General features: G+C 39.2%; 1 protein-coding gene across 1 annotated transcript in view; it reads right to left on the bottom strand.

Moving 5' to 3' along the window:
- LOC110153232 (nck-associated protein 5) overlaps positions 1 to 21007 on the bottom strand; it is a 377547-nt gene that overhangs the window by 148328 nt on the left and 208212 nt on the right. The window contains 1 exon segment of the mRNA XM_055165715.1: positions 18697 to 18760. Coding sequence (XP_055021690.1) covers positions 18697 to 18760 — 64 coding nt within the window.

The following is a 21007-nucleotide window of genomic DNA, read 5'->3' as shown; positions in this document are numbered from 1 at the left end:
GAATCGGAATACACTAGACGGTTTGTGGTACAGCACAACAGTAAACAAAGCGGTTGAGATGGATGTAGACAAAGCCATACATCCTGTGTTGGCAATACATCCAGAGATCAATGATTTAAAGCCGGAACAAAGAGAATGTTTGGCGAATTTTATCAAGGGGAAAGATGTTATTGCCCTTCTTCCTACGGGATTTGGCGCATTACATACATCACAACCAAATAGCAGAGACCTTTTAAATAAAAAAGTACAGGCCTACCGTCAAGCGAACGAATCCTAATGCTGCGAGCTCAGATGGTCAGATGGATGAATCAGGCCTCGACTCCTCAGGCTGTCCAGTAAAACTCTAAATGGTCACGTTGTCACATTTTTATACAACGTTTTTTCAACCTTCAAGTCAGTAAAAGCTCTTAACATCAAGGAGCCACTCACCCATGTCTTGCCCATGGACACAATGACAGCATCTGTGGGAGCTGGAATTGCAACGCCAACCTTTAGGTCAATGGATTTAACCGCTCTACCAACGATGCTCATGTCGAGAGCGGGATTTGAACTGCCAGCCTTCGGATCAGTGGAAGGGTCAACCACCTTTCTGCATGGAGAAATCATCGCTTTGCTTAGAATGTTCCACAGCACTGCATTAAACATATCTATCTCCGTGGGGACACGCATGTAGCGCCACCAGTTAGTTACAGGTCAAGTCAGCAGAGAGAACAGTCGGTTTACTAATTTTTTTGTTGTTTTTAATGCATTTTTGAGCACAAGAAAATATGGTAGCTTGATCAGTTCAAGTCATAACATCCACCGTGGAGATAAGCAGTTTTTAGTGAGCAGAAAAGTTACATAGTGCACCTTTAGATACTTAAACATAGCATGCAATTCCCCTAATTACCAAATTTCAAATTCAGTTCAAGTAGGTCTTTTACACATTTTAACCAAAAAAGCTCAACTCCAGATGTCCTCGCAAATTTTCTCTTAAAAATTCCTCACCATAATACATCTTTTTTTGGCGTCCTTAAGTCCCCTCTTCTATCCTCCCCCCACTCCTTATTCATACCAGTGATGAATACGAAACGCGTAACTACATCCGCGGCCCCGTAATCCCGCAGACAGTAGCGTATCCCCGAGTTCTTTATGATGAGAGGGAGCTGGTTCTGACTGAGACTTGGCTCGGGGGCCCACTTCACCCCTCTGTGCCCGCCGTAGCACTACTTGGCAGCGGCGTCTTATCTCCGCTCCATTTTCTACATGAAATACTCCACAGAGATCAGATGAAAATGCAATTAGGGCACGTTCAAGTGTTCAGTTTTTATCGCACGGTTACATCTATGGGGGGTACGGCTGGAGCTAGACTGGTGGAAATGTTAAAGTAAAGTGATTTCATATATTAAAAAACTGAAATGACTAATATTGTTACTAATATGGCTTCACTTGAATGTAAAATATGTGAGGTTACAGGTGCAATATGTGACTTTTTTGTTGGAGGGTCTGTCTCCACGTAGGTGCCTGAAATGTTTGACAATATGGCATTAAACTAGCGCTGGGTATCAATACGAAGTTGATACGATACAAATCTCGATACAGTGAGCTTTCGATTCAGTACGGTATATTTCAAATTTATTCAATATGGTTCAATAAAAAATAAAGACTAAATCATGTTTGTGATACTAAAAGTCTTTGTTAAACCACGTGTTGTGCAACGTTCATATGAAACACAAACATTTTAATCATCAAAACAGTGAAAATGTCAAATGTGTCGCATAAAAGAGTTTCCTTAATCCAAAAAAGCAACAAAACTGTAGCGCTGTAACAAAATTTTTCATAAAATATACCAAAAAATACTCTTGGTGATATATCGTTACAGCAGCCCACGATATTGATACTGTATCATCACATTAAACGATACGATATATTGATATTTTGATAATTTTGCACACCTCTACATTAAACGCATCTCAACAGAGACAGCAGAAGACACCACTAAGCCCAGTTACAGATCAGATCTGTGTAGAGGCGACCCTACTCAATGTAAGAGTATGTCTGAAGCTCAAAATGGTCTGTTCCGCCTTGTGATGTCATGAAGTGGTAGTTTTCAAGTTAACAACAATTTTTGGCCTCACTCAAACTGCTTTACTCTACAAAGCACTAGTAGTTCTAACCTTTGTTCAGTTGAGATTGTCATAGAAACTCCACAATATCTTCTGAAGAAAAAGTGAAGACATTACAATGAGGCTCAAATCAACAGGCGTAGCTTCAAACTTTGGAAGTTCCAGGGATAAAATTATTCAAATGATTCTCAAGAGATTAGAAACACAGTGAAGCACTTCCTGTATTATCACTTTATGACTTCAAGGTGGAACAGTTTTCAATTTGAGAGAAGAACTCAGCCTAAATATGCAGGATTTGTGTGTCAAACATGTGTGAATGAAACAAAACAAAACTCCAGGTCTGTTTGTGATGAGGAAACTACATTAGAACATAGATCAAAAAATAGTGTGTATAGCATATGGGACATTTAAATTGCCAAGAGAACAGAAATTACTGTACGTTACTGACAAAAAAAGCCTCATTTGAATGCAAAATGTGTATACAATGTGTTATTTTTCTGGTGGAACGCTGGAATCTTCTAAAGTATTGCGTTAAACATATCTATATCACAATTACAAATCAGATCTGTGGAGAGGCAACCCCACTCACTGTAAGAATGCATGTTTTTAAATGTATTTTTGTACAATAAAAAGCACTACATTGAAAAAAAAAGGAAGATAAGATTCTATATCCGATGATTCCACAGACAGTACAAAGCAGTAATGAAGAAGACAAGCAGGTAGCCAAATCCCCATTAGAAAAATTACATAATAATAATACTGGATCTGATTTTTGGAAATGTATAGATGCTTAGAAACATAGACGCATTCTGTTCCTATATTCACATTCACAGCTCAGTTTTGCCTATAGCAGCTATCGTGTTTATCCTCATTTAAACTGCTTCACAAAGGTGTCCAAAAGTATTAAAAATCACCTAAATACTGGATAATAGCACTGCAAAAATCCAAGTGAGGTGGGTGTGTATGTGGTCATGTTTAGACAGCTGCCTCCTCAGAAGCCTCAGAAGTTAAAGGCCTTTTAAATAAGAGCACCACGAGCTCTTTACAAGGAAGCCACATGTGCAGCCACACGGTGAAAGCAAAACCAACACCACAGCACTGCACAGTACAGCACACCAGGGTGGCATCACAAGAACAACACAAGGAGAGAGACGGAGAGAGAGAAAGAGAGAGGCAGAAAAGGACAGAGAGAGGGAGAGAGGGCATGCCCGCCACACCTTGGGTAAAGACTGTGAGAGGAAGTCCAAAACCTATTCTGCATGAGAGACAATATGTATTGTAATGGATATAAATATTGTAACAGGAATAGTTTAATGTACTATAGTAGTACCAGCAGCTGCAGTAGAAGCAGTAGTAGTGGTAATGGCAGTGATAGTAAAAATAGTAGTAGTAGTAGCAGAAATAGTATTAGTTTAAATGGGTATATAGAAGTTGTAGTATTTGGCTGTAGTCGTGTTCGAAGTAGTAGTTGTAGTTAGTAGTAGTAGTATTGTTAGTTGTAGTGGTAGTAGCATTAGAAGTAGCAGTAGTAGTAGCAATTTCTTATTGCAAATTATATTACAGCCACTATTATAATTTGGGTACTAGTACTCTGGGTACTATTGCTAACTACTGTACTGTTACTTTGTATACTACATCCACCATCTTACTGCTGTTTTCTACTACTATTACAACAATGATTACAACTAGTAAGAATGCTAATCATACTACTATTATTACTGCAAAGTAGTATTGCTATCTTTTTAATAGTAGTAGTAGTAGTAGTAGTAGTAGTAGTAGTATACATGTGTTAGAAGAAGTGTATTAGTATTTGGCTTTAAATTTAGCAGTTGTTCACCATTCAGTCAAGTGCAAATCATTTAGTAGTAGTAGTAGTAGTAGTAGTAGTAGGAGGAGGAGGAGTGGTAGTAGTAATAGTAGTACTAGTAGTAGTAGTAGGAGGAGGAGTAGTAGTAGTAGCAGTAATAATAACATTTTTTTTAATTGCAAATTATACTACAGCTACTTCATTAACTTGGTTACTAGTACTCTAGGCACTACTGCTATTAGCCGTTACAACAATTGGTAGTACTTCTATAACTGCGACAACTACTTCACTAATGACAACTACTATACTACCTGCAACATCTTTCTATCTTTACATATTTTTGGTAGATATAATTTTTACCCTCAGTAGTAGTAGTAGTAGTAGTAGTAATAGCAATAGTAGTAGTAGTAGTAGCAGCAATAGTAGTATTACCAGTAGTAGTTGGTAGAAGTTGTTGTATTTGGCTATAGTTGTAGTAGAAGTACTAGTTGTTCAACATTCAGTGCAAAGTCAAGTTGGTCATTACAACAATTTGTAGTACTACAAGTATAACTGCTACAACAACTTTCACTAACAACAACTACTGCGCAAATACTATACAGGTACTTTGAATACTACATCCAACATTCTTTTGGCTGTTTTCTACTACTACTACTACTACAATAACAACTAACAATGCTATACTACTACTATTATTACTGCAATTGTTTTTAACTGCACATTATTTCTTAATACTTTTTACCCCTCAAATAATACTGAAGTACATTGAAGTATATTTGATGATGCAGTACTCTACACAGCCCCATCTCATTCCTGGTCCAAAGTTCCATGCGGCTCCTTATGAATGAAAGTATGCAGTACTGTGCCACGTGCGGTCTCCCACTGTAACATCGATCCACACAAACCTGATTAGAAACATGCCCCTCGCTCGTGGAGGATGAGGGTTCTATTCCGGCGGTTAGCGTAAGGTACAATTACTGTAGTTTACCCAGGCAGCAGCTCCGGATCGCGGTACCAGTTTGTGGAAAAAGGAGCGTCAAACAAGATTTAGCTGGTAATTATTGTTTTGAGTTTGGGCGTGATGGCGCTCGGATATGCCCGCACAAGTAGAATCGGGGTGAATTTGGGTGCCTTTCTGTTGCTTTTGGCCCTGCTACCAAAACTGCAAATGTTCAAATAGAGGATTTACTGTTAACGCATTTGGTCATGGGTAATCCAGCCAAGACTTCCCTCACTGCAGTAGGGAATGTAGCTAGATACTTGTACTTATATTTGAGGTAAACTTTCTAGAATATACACTTTCTAGAATATGTACATTTTAAAGAAAAAAAGGCTAAAATAAAACCAGTTTTTTAAAGTTTGGTTTGCGTCTATTGCACTGAAAACACTGAAGAACATGCGGGCTTGCATCTCCACAAACCTGACTCGTATTAGCCTGAGATAAATGTAAGAACAAACAAATATAGACACACACTTACTTAAAGGTAAAGTATGTAAATTTTTGGAGGTAGCGTGTCACCTGCATGATAAAAAACATAGAAAAGCATGTGTCTTTATTGAGATCAGGCTTGCATCTCCACAAACCTGTCTCGTATTAGCCTTAGATAAATGTAAGAACAAATAAATAAATACACACGCTTACTTAAAGGTACAGTATGTAAATTTCTTACTCACCTGCATGATAAAAAACATAGAAAAGCATGTGTACTTATTGTGAGTGGGCTTGCATCTCCACAAACCTGACTCGTACAAGTTTAAGATCAAACCATTAAAATAACTTAATAAAGCTATAATATTACAATGCAAGTTTATTATTGTCACATTAAAAGTTTGCGATTTGACCCTCTGAAGCACTGTATTTCACCTGCATGATCTAAAACATGCATCCTTATTGTGAGCGGGTTTGCATCTCCACAAACCTGACTCTTACTAGCCTCAGATAAATGTAAGAACAAACAAATAATAAAAATACATAAATAAAGCTATAATATTGCAATGTTAGTATATTATTGTCTTATTAAAAGTTTGAGATTTGACCCTCTAAGGCCACTGTATTTCACCTGCATGATGGAAAAACATGAGTCCTTATTGTGAGCGGGCTTGCATTTCCACAATTCGAACTCGTATTTGGCCTGGTCCTGCTTGTTTCCATGGAAATGTTGTTCCTTTGACTATAATCTTCCACTTCATGTAAAAAACAAAAAACAAAAGAACTTATCCATTGTCTTTAAGAATGTTCCAAAGTGTGGTTTTAACTGTCTGTTTCCATGGTATTATAAATTTTTTGGACGTGCCACCTCCTTAAAGTTCACATTAACTGTACGTTTAAGATTCAAAAAACAGTACTGACTATAGACTATGAAATTTCTGGGTAATATCTATGTTGGAGGAGGCCCGTCGACAGAAATTTGGGGGCCTGGGGCAAGAAGCCTCACGTGGCCCTCCCCCTATTATAAATTCATTGGAAGACATTCAAATTGTGGGCCCCTAAAAATGCCATGGAGATGTTTTTGCTTTATCTGGAATGTTTCACAGTATGGCTTTAAACCTTTCTATCTTCATGGAGAACAAAACCAGACCAACTTACAGGTCAGATCTGTGGAGAGGCAACCCCACTCACAGTCAGAATGTCTGTTTTTCTAAGTATTTTTGAGCTATAAAACCACCTGTAATTGAATAAATATAAAGTAGAGTTGTTTAATGTCACACTGTGGAACATTCCAAGCAGAGCAATGGCCCCAACAAATAAAAAAACAATAATAGGAGGAATTCAAGGTCAAAATTTCAGTGAGAAATTGGAGTATAGGTCCTTAGTTTTGGAACAATGGACTGCAAAAAAAAAAAAAAGCTATGTCAGGTCAAAAAGCAGCCTCTTCTTCTTTGCTTTAGGTGTGAGTTGTTTTGGCAAGTGATTAAACGTGACACACCTTTGTATAAACAAAAGAGCTGGAACCTGATAGTACCCGATATTGACCTAATGAATCAGTGCTGGAGTGATCTGAGGAGAGAGAAGCGACTGGCTGCCAACTGTCAATCAAACACAGCCGCACTCAGGGACTTAACCGAGCGTGAAGATGGAAATTAATAATTATCATATTCATAATTGACCTCTGGAGAACCTGATTTATACAGTACTTAGCTCCAAATGGTAGTTTAAAGGCGCACTGTGTAACTTAGGTTGGGGGTCCGTCACCTTCTTGTTCCTATGGATACGTCATTTCTCTGCCTGGAATGTTCCATAGTATGACTTTAAACAGCTCTATCTTACTTTTATTCAATTACATGTGGTTTTATAGCTCAAAAATACCAAGAAAAACAGGCGTTTTGAATGTAAGCAGTGTCGCCTCTCTGCAGATCTGACTTGTAACTTGGTCTGGTTTGGTCTCCAGGAAGTTTTAATGAAAAGTTTAATGCCATACTGTGAAACATTCCAGACAAAGCAATAACAACTCCATGGAGAAAAGCATTTGACGGACCTTCCACCGGAAAAGTTACACAATGCACCATTAAATTACAAATTTCTCACTTATTATATAAAGTAATAAAATAAAATAAAAATAATATAATAAATAATACAATAAATAAAATAAACAATGTAAGTCTATTGAAAAAAAAATGAAGTTTGAGATTTGACCTCATGATGCATAGATCTGCATTTCAGTGTACTTTAAAAATGGAGTTAAAATAAACACACTAAATAAAAATTACTGTTTATTTTAAAGATGCATTGTGTAACTTTTCTAGTGGAGGGTATGCCAGCTGCTTGTCTCCATGGAGATGTTAAAGTTTTGCCTGTGAAGTTTTATAGTATGGCATTAAATGTATATTCATTGCATTTATTCAACTGCAGGCGAAAATGTGCATTCTTACCATAAGGGGGATTGCCTCTCCACAGAGCTGACTTGACACCATATGCTCCTTTAAAGGGCCTATACTGTGCTATTTCCTGATCACTTCTAATGTTGTTTCCTCATCACAAACAGACCTGGAGTTGTGTTTTGTTTCATTCACACGTTTAACTCACGAATTCTGCATATTTAGGTTACTTAGTTCTTCTCTGAAAACGCTCTATTCCACCTTGTGATGTCATGCGGTAATACAGGAAGTGCTCTACTGCGTTTTTAAACTCCATACACCTTCACTAGAATCATCTGTATACTTTCAGCTTTGGAATTGTCAATCTCTACTGAAGTAAAGGTAAAATGTAGATGTTAACTTGAAAACTACCACTTCATGACATCACAAGGTGGAACAGAGCATTTTGAGCTTTGGAGATGTAGAGATACTAATCATAATGGGTGACTCAAACATGTGTGAATGAAACAAAACACAACTCCAGGTCTGTTTTTCAGGAGGTAGCAACATTATAATAAGACAATAATAGATTTTTTGCATAATATAAGACCTTCAAAAAAAAAAAAAAAAAAAAAAAAAGCACTAAATCTTCAAAGTTGCAGCGGTGTAGTTCACTTAGCATCCACCAGGGAGAAAATCCACGCCAACCCACGCCGCCCCATTTTAATCCAACCAAAACATTTTAATCACCCAAACATTATCTTAACCAAACTACTTCCTGGATTACGCAGACCCCGCCCACCCCACGATGTTTGACAAACAAATTGCACTGCGTTTATAAGAGTCTGTGGTTTGTGTGAATGTGCATGTTTTGTTGGAGCCGGTAGCCACACCACAGGGGCCCTCGTGAAGCAGCGGTCCCCAGTCCCCAGCTGTTAATACTGTTATTTACACAGCGCTTGTACATGGGAGCCAGAGCGGGCCTGTACAATCGTGCCAGTGTGATTTAGCGCCTTGTAAAAATGCCATTCTTGTCACTACCAACGCTATAGAAATCAACTTAGCTCATTTTGTGCAATGAAGTGCACTGTATGGACTCACAGTTAACGAACAAACTGCTTCTGGCTGCTGGTCTATTCATACTTTGCAGTGACATCATGCTGGGGTGTTTTGCATGTATGACTATGGTGAAGTGTTCGTCAGTTACCATGGTGATAGAGTGCACACAGTTGCAAACACAGCCAAAAAGGTTGTAACATAGTCTGAAAACTCACAAAATATGAAATGGGTTTAAACAGCATATTTTCAGGAATCTGTGATCAATACGAGTGCTCATGGTGCAAAAAGTGAAAGCGACTCACTGAACTGACTGCTGACTAATGCTAAATACCTTGTGATTGTTTTGAGAGGGATAACTCAGCTCACTTGGTTTAGTTCCCACTAAGTCAGTTCTTTCTGGTCATATTCTGTTAAAATAAAGGTCAGATTAAAGTTAAACTTGAGTAACTTCGGACAGAGCACACTACACCCCTGGAGAATGACGGTGACATCCAAGGGTGTGCAAAAATATTGAAATATCGATATATCATATTGTTTAATGTGATGATACAGTATTGAATCTTGGGCTGTTGTATCGATATATCACCAAGAGTATCTTTTGGTATATTTTACTAAATTATATTGTTACAGCACTACAGTTTTGGTGTTTGTTTAGTGGAAGGAAACTTATTCATGCAACTCATTTGACATATTTCTTATTCACTTTACACAAGAAGTGGTTTGACAAAGACTTTCAGTATCACAGCCATGATTTAGTCTTTCTTTTTACTGAACTGTACTGAATCGATTTGAAATATATCGTATTGAAAGTGCACTGTATCGAGATATGTGTCGTATCGTGGCCTACGTATCAAGGTATCTGCAACTTCTGAATGATGCCCAGCCCTAGTGACATCAGCTGCAATATCAATGACTTGTCAACACTGAGAGTAATGGATTAGTCATTCAAAGAAACCATAATTTACAAGCAACAATTATTATTAACACATGTAGGCTATAAAACAGTGCAATAAACAACGGTCAAGCTTAGGGTGACCAGATTTTCAAAGTCATTTTTAATCAGCTTTTCTGTATTTTACCTAAACAAATGACAATTTATGCCTCTTTACTGTTGGCAGGGATCAGATTGGTGAAAAATAGGGACACTTGAGACATGTATAAAACTGGGACAAATCAGTGGTTTTGGATAAATCTGCTGGGACAGGGGACACTGGACTCAAAACTAGAGTTGTCCTGGGTAAATAGGGATGTCTGGTCACCCTAGACAAGTTACGTACAATACTAGGCTATTGTGATAGTAATAAAGTTAAAAGCCCTGTACCAATTTTTCCCACGTATTTGCGCAAAATGTGTTTTGTCCCCATACAGATATATTGTGCCATCAGCTATTGTCCGATAATCAGGTGCACTGTTAGCATGCTAGTTGTTGATAGCTATGAATGTGACGACAAACTGCTCTGGTCTCTGAAAGTTGCGAAAAGTGCTTGCCCAGGGATACCAAGACAGCATTTGTCTGTATGAGCTGGCATCGTACCGTCAACCTTCGAATCAGCGGAACAAACCACTAACTGAGCTACTGTCGTCCCCGTGAATAATTAGGATTCTCAGATTACATAAGTTTAGTGAGGAATAACTTTGGACTACTGCAAACCGTTTAAAATTAATTAGTTCTGTTTTCCAAGTTTTTAAGTTAGTTAAAAGTCAGTAAAATACACAAAAAACACAACAAAAACACATCTGCACTAACATTAGCATAATCCAATTCTTAAAGGCATTATCAAACTAAAGAAGTAAACAGGAGTAAAACACGCAAAAACAAACCGTGCCTAAAATTTGTATTTCATATTGTGAATGAATTTGACTAGCAAAAGTTCGCATAAATATTACTCAAAGGGTTTAACATTGCGTCGAGTGTGAAGACTAGACAGTGTAATACTCATTCTCGGCGGATACTTCAAGCACAAACTACAAACGTACAACTGTTTAGCTTTGATATACAAGACGCTAATGGATGTAGCATGCTAGTATGTCCACGGCACTTCGGAGAGTCCCTTGGCATCTACTCTGTTTCCGGCGGGGATGGGCATAGGAGTAGACCGGGGGTATCCTAACCTACTTAACTTCCCTTTTTCTAGCACTGCCATTATCTCTTCAACGCAGCAGCCTCTTTTCTCACTTCTTTTGCTGACGCTAAGACTGCCAACGCGCGGGAGAGTGGCGAAGGGGGAATCCGGCACGCGATAATCTCAATTTCGAATGGAGCTTAGTGCCATCCCCCTCCCCACCGCGCTTTTATTCTCGGATACACCCCCTCCCGAGCCTGCCCATCCTCCTGTCTGGCGCAGATAACTCATCCTCCTCTCTCAAGTCCTAGCATGCGCCGGGCTAATGCGCTAACGTTAAAGGGTAATAATTAGCACGTGGGTTAGCCGCGGGTCGCAGGAGGAGGCTGGGTTTTTTGACGGGCCCCGGTGAGGTCAGGGGTTGGTGTTACAGGAGGAGGCGATGACAGGCTGACAAGCACGGGCATAAATTCAATTACGTTATATACACACGTGGTAGTAAGGCATGGTGCGCCGCAAATTGAAAACAAAGTAGGTTTTAAGAATATTGATTGAAAGAAGAGCGGGATGGAAGCCTGCTCTGGAAATGTGCTCTGTTTTGGAGGTAGCTTCAGACCGAGAAAATATCTAAAAAAGACTTTCACGTAAAATTTAATGGGTAAACTTTGATAAAAATAAGTTATGTACGGGAACTTGTCATGAACTGTCCAAGATTAAAACTAAATCAGTAAATTTCAAACTCAATTTCGATACTAAGGAATAGACTCGATACTCAACACCAATTCCAATATCACGACGATAATAAAAAACTTTCTTTAGGCAACAGAATGGAATTTTAAACATTAAATGGTAGAACAAACAATGTTGGTTTTGGAAATATTGATTGAAAGAAGAGTAGGATGGGAGTCTGCTATGGAGATGCGCTCTGTTTTGGAGGTAGCTTCAGACCAAGAAAAGATCTAAAAAAGACTTTCACGTAAAATTTTATGAGTAAACTTTAATAAAAAATAAAATATGTAAGGGAACTTGTCATGAACTGTCCAAGACTAAACTAAATCAGCACTACTAAACAAAAAACTCTTTCTTTAGATGACATAATGGAATTTTCACCGTTAAATGGTAGTAAAACAAAAGTAGGTTTTGGAAATATTGATTGAAAGAAGAGCGGGATGGGAGTCTGCTGTGGAGATGTGCGCTGTTTAGGAGGTCTAAACCAGTCTTTCACATAAAATTTTATGGGTAAACTTATACACAGTAGATTATGTTAGGGAACTTGTCATGAACTGTCCAAGACTAAACTAAATTAATACTACTAAACAACGGAAAAATGTGATAGCTGAGTATAATGTAACAAGCTATAGCATATTGTCATGTAGTGTCATGTTGTAGTGTTGTCATGATACAAAAATTTCAAACTCGATTTGGATACTAAGGATTAGACTCGATACTCAACACCGATTCCGATACCACGATGACAACTTCTTTAGGCAAAAGAATGGAATTTTCAACGTTAAATGATAGTAGAACCAAAGTAGGTTTTGGAAATATTGACTGAAAGAAGAGTGGGATGGGAGTCTGTTATAGAGATGTGCGCTGTTTTGGAGGTAGCTTCAGATCAAGAAAAACTATCAAACTTGATGTTGATACTATGAAATAGATTCGATACTCAACACCAATTCCAATATAAAGCTCTAAACCAGTCTTACATATAATTTTATGGGTAAACTTAGACGTGATAAATTATGTAAGCAAACTTGTCATAAACTGTCAAGACTAATTTATTATTTACTATAAATGACAAAATATACAGTAAAATATTAACCATAATTTAGTCTCTGAAGCCGATCTGGACCCATAGCAAGTAAAATATAGACAATACACGTTACAAATGACCTACATACCGAAAACAACTAAACTAAATGAGGACAATAAGTATAAAGAGTATAAAGTATAAAGTGAGTTGAGTATAAATGAGCAAGGTATGGCATGTATATAGCAGTGTTGTCATGATAGTAACATTTAAACTCAATTTCAATACCAAGGAATAGACTCGATACTTGATACCGGTTCAACATCATAGAACTTTCTTTTCTATTCCGATGTGTATACTAGTCTATGTGCTCTTAAACGTGTTCTGATACAGCTCAAGATCATTCTAAAGCGATTCAGGAAAGGTTCATTTCAGTGAATGTGACCTTTTTAATATTGATACCTGCTCAAATAAGTATAAAATTTCAATACTTGTTTTAGCATCAATTAGTATCTGATTTTCGATCCTTTACAATAGTTTTTTGCACCAACTCAACTGTAACAGAACTGAAGAAAAAAAACGATGAAAGATGCTTGAGAAAATGTTTAAATTGTACATATGATTGATTAACCCACTTCCCAATCTCCCCATTCTCCATTAAAAACGCAAGCTATTTAGTTAAATTTAATAAAACTACTTCTAATGACGCCTCAAAGTCTCTTTTCAAAACAGAAAGGTCAAGACCAACTCTGCAAACAAGCTAAACGTAATTACGCCAACGTTAACCAGCCTAATTCATTTGATAAATAGATGAACGTACACTATGAGCAAGTTTTCAATTTAAACACATAGGATGGGAGACTAACTGGATTTGGTGGTTTATTTAAGTACGCGTAGCATTTATGTTATAGTGAATGGGCACCGATTCAAAACATACAGTGCGTTTTTGTGCGCGAGTTAAGCTGGGAAACTGTGGGCCCGTGGATCTGATGCTAACCGCTGATATGAGGGCTTTCCAGAGGTTGCATGCATTCCATTGTTCCACAGATGTAGTGTGAAAACCAGGCCCCAGGAGGGAGAGGAGCTGGATTACAGTCCTGAGTGGGAAAAGGAGTTAGGCGCGACTATGATATATGGGTGTGCGAGGGAAAGTTCCTAGATGGTACTGATAGGCCAGGACTGTGAAAGTAGTCATAGTACTTGCTCTGATGACAGCAGAAACATGTTAACATCTCTGTATCTGTGTGGTAATAAAGGCTGTTAATAGTTTTGTACTTTTTGAGTACGTATTTTTTGTCCAACACTGTATTTGAGACTGGTCCCTACAATGAGGAAGTACAATTGTGCACAACACATCCATTTTGCGTAGCCACAGTACTGACACAGCAAAGACTTTTTGTGCTAACTGCAATAAACAAATGACAATATATTCCCCCCTTTACTGTTAGTGGTCCAAAATAAGGACCCCTGGGACATTTCTTGTATGTATATCTTGTATACTTTGACAAATCACTTGCTTTGTGTAAATCTGCTGGGAGTGAGGACACAGGGTTCAAAACTGGGACTGTCCCGGGACACCTCAAGGGACATCGGGTCACCTCAAATGTACACAGAAGAGCATCAAAAGTACATAGAGTGCATACACTGATGCCTTCTAAAGTTTTGCATAGCCACAGTAGTGACAGAGCAGAGGCTATTTTGTGCTACCTGCAAATAAACAAATGCAAAAACTGGTTGTGCGCAGTCACTGAGCTTAGTGGTGAGTGTGATTTAGGTTTGACGCATATTGAGTTCCAGTCACAAAATCTTTTTTGAGATTTAAAAAAAAAAAGAGTGAGAATAATTTTGAAAGTTCGAAGAGAAATATATGGCTTATTAAAGGCTATTTTACTTTTGTCAAGGGAAAATTGCTACACTAACTGTCAAAGTTAGCAGAGTAAATCAGCACTTTAGGCTATTCTTTATAATGGTGTAAATTCAAGTGCAGTCGAATGTCTTTTAGTTTTGCCAAATATATCCAGATATTGTCTACCTACTGATTTAGAAGCCTTTTTAAACATTTAATATTGCATAAAATTGACTCTTGTGAGCTTTAAGTCATGTTATAATATTGTTACCTCCTCAAAAACAGACCTGGAGTTGTGTTTTGTTTCATTCACACGTCTGAGTAACCCTTTATTATTAGTCTGTCTACATGTCCAGAGCTCAAAATGCTTTGTTCCACCTTGTGATGTCATGAAGCAGTAGTTTGCAAGTTAACAGCTACCTTTTTACTTTTTGTTCAGCTGAGATTGGCAATTCCATGTCTGAAATGTGGCGTGTGGAGTTTTAAAACACAGTGGAGCACTTAATGTATTACCACATGATATCAGAAGAAGAACCCAGCCTAAATGTGCAGGGTTTGTGTGTTAAACATGTGTGAATGAAACAAAACACAACTCATAGATCACACATAGATCATAAAATAGCGTAATATGGTCCCTTTAAAGTGTGGCATGGTACGTTCAAAAATCAAGCCAACATGACAACTATCTTTCAAATCATATAAGGCTTTGACGCTAAACTACAGGCCCTTCAGTCCCTTCCTGTTTGCACTCTGAAGGTTATGGCCCAATCCGTATTGACACCAAGAAGCTGTAACTAACGCCTCCAGCTAACCACGTTCTACTCCCCAACCTCCGGGGGCGCTGTTCTCTATTTGACCCTGTGACTCGACCTTCTCCGCTGCTCTTCACTGTGGGGGAAACGCGAGAAGAAAAATAAGCATCGCTCCTTCTGGGATCAATAAAGAATACAGTGTGAACGCTTCAAACTAGCGTTCGGTTGGTTGCTTTAGGCCCACAGCCATCACTGGAGCATGCTGGGAGTTGCGGTTTTGGGGGTTAGAGTCAGCTGCTCCCATCACATGCACAACCGAATACAAGCGCACCTGATTTCAATGTGCCTTTTCATACAACATAACAAAAGACAATAAGATGAGATTTCCAAAACAAGATTCCAAGGTTTCAGATTAATCCTGCAAGTAGTTTTGTCAGAATTAAATGAAAACGATGCAATAATTAGGTTCGCAAATCTTTACATGTACAGCCATTACATATTTTAACAATAAAACTATGACTGAATACATAGATATAGTAAGACCTTTGTCATATATGGTCAAATTTTTATATAGCGTTCTAGTTGCTTGTCTCGAACCGCGAACCTTCTAGTTGCTTGTCTCGAACCGCGAACCTTCTAGCTGCTTGTCTCGAACCGTGAACCTTCTAGTTGCTTGTCTCGAACCGTGAACCTTCTAGTTGCTTGTCTCGAACCGCGAACCTTCTAGTTGCTTGTCTCGAACCGCGAACCTTCTAGTTGCTTGTCTCGAACCGCGAACCTTCTAGTTGCCTGTCTCGAACCGCGAACCTTCTAGCTGCTTGTCTCGAACCGCGGACCTTCTAGTTGCCTGTCTCGAACCGCGAACCTTCTAGTGCTTGTCTCGAACGTGACCTTCTAGTTGCTTGTCTTGAACCGTGGACCTTCTAGTTGCTTGTCTCGAACCGTGAACCTTCTAGTTGCTTGTCTTGAACCGCCTTCTAGTTGCTTGTCTCTAACCGCGAACCTTCTAGTTGCTTGTCTCGAACCGCGAACCTTCTAGTTGCTAACCGCGAACCTTCTAGCTTGTCTCGAACCGCGGACCTTCTAGTTGCCTGTCTCGAACCGCGAACCTTCTAGCTGCTTGTCTCGAACCGCGAACCTTCTAGTTGCCTGTCTCGAACCGCGAACCTTCTAGTTGCTTGTCTCGAACCGCGAACCTTCTAGTTGCTTGTCTCGAACCGCGAACCTTCTAGTTGCCTGTCTCGAACCGCGAACCTTCTAGCTGCTTGTCTCGAACCGCGGACCTTCTAGTTGCCTGTCTCGAACCGCGAACCTTCTAGCTGCTTGTCTCGAATCGTGAACCTTCTAGTTGCTTGTCTTGAACCGGACCTTCTAGTTGCTTGTCTCTAACCGCGAACCTTCTAGTTGCTGTTCGAACCGGCGAACCTTCTAGTTGCCTGTCTCGAACCGCGAACCTTCTAGCTGCTTGTCTCGAACCGCGGACCTTCTAGTTGCCTGTCTCGAACCGCGAACCTTCTAGCTTGCTTGTCTCGAACGCGAACCTTCTAGTTGCTGTCTCGAACCGCGAACCTTCTAGTTGCTTGTCTCGAACCGCGAACCTTCTAGTTGCTGTCTCGAACCGCGAACCTTCTAGCTGCTTGTTTCGAACCGCGAACCTTCTAACTGCTTGTCTCGAACCACAAACCTTCTAGTTGCAAATCAGTGGACAAATGCTCTTACCAGCTGAGCTACTCCTGCCCCTTCAAGGCACTCAAAGCGCTTTACATAAAACGAACCACTCATCCGTACAAACATACAGTATTCATGCACCAGTGTACTTAGAAACTAGGGGCAAGGTGGGTTAAGTGTTTTGCCCAAGGACACAGCAACAGCATTCATCTGTGGGAGCTGGAATCGCGTCGTCAACCTGTGGGTCAGCAGATTAACCAGACAGATGCTCTACAATCTACAAGAAACTTTCATTTTAATCGAAATCGCAATTTGAATGTACACAAAAACGCAAATTGCAAAGGCTGCAGTTTTTGAGGTACCATAATTTCTTCCACAAACTCTCTCTGTCTTATTCTGCATAAAAACTGCAAACCTTGTACTGCGATCTGTACAAACATGTCCTGAAACGTGATTCTTGTAGTCGTTTGTCAGTTCAGATTTCAGTCTTTTTCTCAGTTCTTCTGGACGTGTTTAGAATGTGAACTTCGAACAGGATCCTATTATTAATATATAGTATGTTGTCCTTTGTTAATAACATATAAATGAAATAACGATGAATTAAAAGGTGCACTGCGCAACTTCTCTGGTGAAGGGTCCGCCACCTGCTTGTCTCTATAGAGATGTTATTGCTTTCTCTGGAACATTTCATGTTATGACATTAAACATACCCATCTAGGGGTGTGCAAAAATATTGAAATCGTATCGTATCGTTTAATGTGATGATACAGTATTGATTGAGTATTTTTGGTATATTTTACACATTTTGTTCTCACAGTGCTACAGTTTGGTTACTTGTTTAGTGGAAGAAAACTCGTTTATGTGACACATTTGACATTTTCACTGTTTTGATGAGTAAAATGGGCGTTTTTCATATTAACTTTGCACAAGAAGTGGTTTAACAAAGCCTTTTAATATCACACCCTTGAGTTAGCCTTTGTTTTTTATTGAATCGTTTCAAATCGATTTGAGATGTATTGTATCGTATTGAAAGTTCACTGTATCGAGATGCGTATCATATCGTGGTCTATGTATCGAGGTATGTATCGTATCGGCAACTTCTTAATGATACCAACCCTATATCCATCTAGCATTTACTCATTACGAGTGTTTCTGTTGCTCAAAAATACAATAATTCCTTCTGTGAATAGGGGCGACTCTCCACAGATCTGACCTGTAATGTAGCATAGTGCTGTAACATGCTTGTCTCTCTCGTGGTAAATAGGTTTAATCTATACTGTGGAACGTTCTAGACAAAGCAATAACATTTCTAGGGAGATGCGCAGCTAGAAATGTTTCACAGTGCACTATTAAAATGATTTTAACTAAACTTGTGTGAGGAAAAAACACTCCATTGGGGGCCATGTGCACTTGCCTAGTCTTCTTCGACTCTGAACCAGATATGTCCACTTTTGCTTTCAATATTTTTAGTTTAAATTATGCAAAATGTATTCTATTGAGCTTTAATCCATGTTAGAATGTTAGCTCCTCAAAAACATACCAGAAAATCAAATCAGAAAACAGTGTAATATGTTCCCGTAAAATCCCGGCTCTGAATTAAACGCATCAACTTTCCCCTGCAATATTTTTAGCTTAACCTTTTGTCATTTTCAAAGCCAGGTCACCGCAGTGTTCTTTCTTTAACCTGCAAAAGACAATGTTGCGATTCATCCCTGCCCGTGCCCCGGCCTCTGACTCAGCAGCGCAACAATCGCGTCAGTGTGGGTCTGGCTAGCGCGCTCGACCAGGCGTGACTAACACAGAGCCTGCGGTACCCCGAGCTGCGCGGCGATTACAGGGGCCATACTTTACCATTGTGTCTTCGCTCTTGCTCCTTGCCACTTCCCTCTGTAGTCGAGCCAGGGCCAGCTTCTCCCTAAACACAGACGAGAAGAAGAAACCGTGACTCAACATGTCATCACAGAGCGTTCGAAGATAGCATCAACTCTCCGGCGTAAACATAGCCTGCAGATTGGACCAAAATAGCAGCAGTGTGATGGGAAGAATACATGAGACAGAATAAGTTTGGAGTGAAAATACGCAAGTAAAAGTAAAAGTATCACATTAAAACATCGATTTAAACGTGCATTGTGCAATTTTTCAGATGGATAAACTTTTCCGTCAAACGCTTTTCTACGTGGAGATGTTATCGCTTTGTCTGGAATGTGTCACAGTATGGCATTAAACCTTTCTATCTTCATGGAGACCAAACCAGACCAAGTTACAGGTCAGATCCGTGGAGAGGTGACCCCACTCACAGCCAGAACACCTGTTTGTCTAAGTATTTTTGAGCTATAAAACCACCTGTAATTGAATAAATGGTAAAGTAGAGCTGTTTAATGTCATACTGCGGAACATTCCAGGCAAAGCAATGACGTATCCATAGAAACAAGCAGGTTACATTGTGCTTCTTTAAGTAAAAGCACAAAAATACTCAAGTAAAAGTAAAAATGTCAGATGAAAAAATCTCCTGAAGTAAAAGCATGAAATTACCTGTTTTAAAATGTTCCTAAAGGGTAAAAAGTAGAAGTATTTAGGCCAGACATTTGTAATGTTGTGCTGTTCTAGTTGTTTTAATTTAACTGATTTTTTTTTTTTTTTTTTTGCTCAAACTATAAATGTGTTAAAAGTAAACCTTCAGTCTTTTCAGCAGGTCTCAAATACTTTTACTTTTACTCCAGTCCTGTTCAAAAACGTAATGATGTAGAAAGTACAGATAATTGCTCTCAAATGTAGTGAAGTAAAAGTACCCACAGTAAAGTACAGATACCTAAATGCAGTACTTTTACTACTACTACTACTTTTATTTCATTACCTTCCACCACTGCTAAACATACCTTGCAGATTGGATGAAAATAAAAGGGGGTCATTGGGGCATCCTTGTTCTAGCCAGGACCAAACAAAGAATTCCACGTGAGGAGGAGGGCATTCTGGGATTTAATGGGATAAATCTTGGCACACTGGCACGGATAACAAAGAGCCGGAGAGCACAGAGGTCTCCCGGGGTGCAGCTATACAGCCAGAAAGCAACAAATCTTACGCACAAGAAAGAGAAATGGCTCCCACATGCATAGCCACTCACTAAAAAACTACTGCCTGGACTCAAGTGGAGTTTCTTAAAGGCGAGCGCTTTCAAGATCTGCCAGTGCAACAATAACTCTGAGCAGTTTTAAAGAATTCCCAAATGTTGCACCAAATAATATTTTTGTTGGTGCTTTTGTCTGTGAAAAATGTGACAAAGTTCAGCGAAAATGTATCACTTAGCCCAACCCCAGTGTTTCTAAAATGAGGGTACAATTTCAAACTAATGTATTTTGGTCATAAATTGTAATTCGCAAAAATTAAAAACTGTAACATTGTAGAAAAGGCTATTTAAACTTTTTTTTTCCATGTATCTGACCAAAACTGTCTTGCACCAGTACAGTATAAGCAGCTCTTGAGGTCAAAAGAAGTCCGCTGTTTTCTGTCTGCATCTAATTATAAATCACTTTGTTGTCTGAGAATCAGGAAGTGCACAGTTAAAATGTTAGTTATTGTTAGCTTTACAATGACAGCAAACTCTGCTCTGGTCTCTAAATGTTATGAAAAGTGCTTAGAAACTCATATCTGTGAATAATTAGGATGCACTAGATGCATAAAGGTCAACGTGCACCAGGATGCTTTGACATGCAGGAAAATTGTGTCTAGGTCTTACTGAGCGCCGTGACTGGGGTTTGTTAAATCGGCGCATCTGAAAACACATGAGGCGTTTTGCACATGAGGCGTTTTGCACATGAGGCATTTTGCGCTTGTGCGGTGAGTACACACATGTCTCTGCTCTGTGACCAACAAAAGGAGCAGTAAACTTAAGAGGAAAGGCTCAGCGCTGCAGCAGAGGCAGAGAAAAGCCCAGGTGTTCAACTCAGCAAAACTCCACCTCCTCTCCCGCTTCCCTCCTCTTATTTAATCAGTAATCTGCAGACAAAATGCTCATTTAAACACCACAAGAGCTGTGTTGAAGCCTTTATAACAGCTATGATGCACAGTGTTCAGTGTGTTTTGACATGTGGGTTTGATGCGTGGCACACCATGTTTTGGTGTGCGTTGGCCATAAGATAAGTGGGGAATAACTTTGCACTAGGGC

This window comes from Boleophthalmus pectinirostris, unplaced genomic scaffold, assembly GCF_026225935.1.
Source record: "Boleophthalmus pectinirostris isolate CB_2022bp ecotype Guang Dong unplaced genomic scaffold, ASM2622593v1 HiC_scaffold_11, whole genome shotgun sequence".
NCBI lineage: Eukaryota > Metazoa > Chordata > Actinopteri > Gobiiformes > Gobiidae > Boleophthalmus > Boleophthalmus pectinirostris.
Note: the sequence above shows the minus strand (reverse complement) of the source record. Positions and strands in the feature narration are given on the sequence as shown.